Source organism: Chrysochloris asiatica, unplaced genomic scaffold (genome assembly GCF_000296735.1).
Source record: "Chrysochloris asiatica unplaced genomic scaffold, ChrAsi1.0 scaffold00033, whole genome shotgun sequence".
In the NCBI taxonomy this organism is placed as follows: domain Eukaryota; kingdom Metazoa; phylum Chordata; class Mammalia; order Afrosoricida; family Chrysochloridae; genus Chrysochloris; species Chrysochloris asiatica.
The window spans coordinates 70012-71643 of NW_006408551.1; the positions used below are offsets into that span (position 1 = coordinate 70012).

At 37.4% G+C, this 1632-nt stretch overlaps 1 protein-coding gene across 1 annotated transcript; it reads right to left on the bottom strand.

Annotated features, from left to right (window-relative positions):
* Positions 1 to 375: 375 nt before the first annotated feature.
* On the bottom strand, positions 376 to 1314 carry LOC102830438 (olfactory receptor 6C1-like). The gene has a single exon (XM_006859371.1). The coding sequence runs from the start codon at positions 1312 to 1314 to the stop codon at positions 376 to 378; it is 939 nt and encodes a 312-aa protein (XP_006859433.1).
* Between the last annotated feature and the right edge of the window lie 318 nt (positions 1315 to 1632).

The window sequence follows — 1632 nt, forward strand, 5'->3', positions numbered from 1 at the left end:
GAGTCAGTTCCAACTCATATCAACCCTCTATAGGATTTCCAAGGCTGTAAATCTTAACAAGAGCAGAAAGCATTATCTTTCTCCCATGGAGCCACTGGTATTCGAACTGTTGACCATGAGATTAGCAGCCCGATGTGTAACCACTGCTACAGAGTTCCTTCTTTATATGTATATATGCATCTATATAAACATCAATAGTTATATGTATTTATTTTAAAAAAAAGAAAACCTTGTCAAGTGATTGAAACAAATGTTTAAGAAATGAAAAATAGTCTAGGGAGACCACGTAGATTTTAATAACAGATTTTGAAAAGCACTGTTTTTTATTTCATTGTTCTTCATCATGCCTCTAATTTATGACGGCATCTAATTTTTTCATTTGCTTAGAGAAAATGCAACCTTCCTGGCCATGTCCATGAAGGCTCTCTTAACTTGATGGTTTCTTAGGCTGTAAATAAAGGGGTTCAGCATGGGGGCTACTGAGGTGTTTAGCACAGCTACTCCCTTGCTCAAAGACACCCTATCTTTTGCTGATGGGTTAATATACATGAAAATACAGCTGCCATAAGAGATGGAGATGACAATCATGTGGGAAGAACAAGTGGAAAAGGCCTTTGTCCTCTGACTAGTAGAAGGAATTCTCAAAATTGTTCTGACGATCTGTATATAAGAGAGAATTATTAATGCCAAAGTGAACAGTAGAGTAAATACAGCACAGGAAAAACCTGTTAACTCTAGGAGTTTTGTGTCTGAACAGGAAAGGTGCAATAAGGGAAAATAATCACAGGTGAAATGTTCAATAATATTGGACTTACAGTAATCAAGCTGTATAAATAGCATAACTAATGGGAATATGATTGAGAATGAGGTCAGCCAAGAAGTGAAGACAAGCAGTGTACAGACTTTATGATTCATGATAGTTGTGTAATACAGAGGTTTGCAGATGGCCACATAGCGGTCAAAGGACATGGCAGTCAGAAGATTAAACTCTGTAACTCCCAAAAGAATAAAGAAAAATAACTGAGCCATACAATCATTAAAGGGAATGGTTTTATCTCCTGTAAGAATGGCACCCAGGAACTTGGGTATACTGACAGTTGTGAATGAAACCTCTAATAGAGAGAAATTCCTGAGGAAGAAATACATGGGGGTCTGGAGATGGGAATCCAGCAAGGTCAGGGTGATGATAGTCAGGTTCCCAGTGATGCTCAGCAGGTAGGTGATGAACAGAAAGACAAAAATCACAACCTGAATCTTTGGGTCATCTGACAATCCCAAGAGGATAAACTCTGTTATTTCTGTATAGTTTTTCATTTTTTTCTCTCTCTCTTGAAATCTGCAGGAGAAAACACAAAGGGAACATCTGAAGATAAGGGAATTATCCATGAATAACAATGGAATTGGGCTTGGCTCTGGAAGTAAACTTGTTATGGCATACTACATTCTAGGGGAAATTTAAAACAATAATAACTAATGTAGAATAAGCACTGGACTGCTAAACACAAAGTGGGCAGTTCAAACCCACTAGCATACAAGGTCGCTATGAATCACAATAGACTTGACACCACATAACAACAGCAACATAAACAATAAAGTTTCTGCCATTTGCTAGACCCTGTGTTTTATTATATA

Bases quoted from the DNA above. Each gene is read 5' to 3' on its own strand.
- LOC102830438 (XM_006859371.1), bottom strand. From the start codon at position 1,314: ATGAAAAACTATACAGAAATAACAGAGTTTATCCTCTTGGGATTGTCA.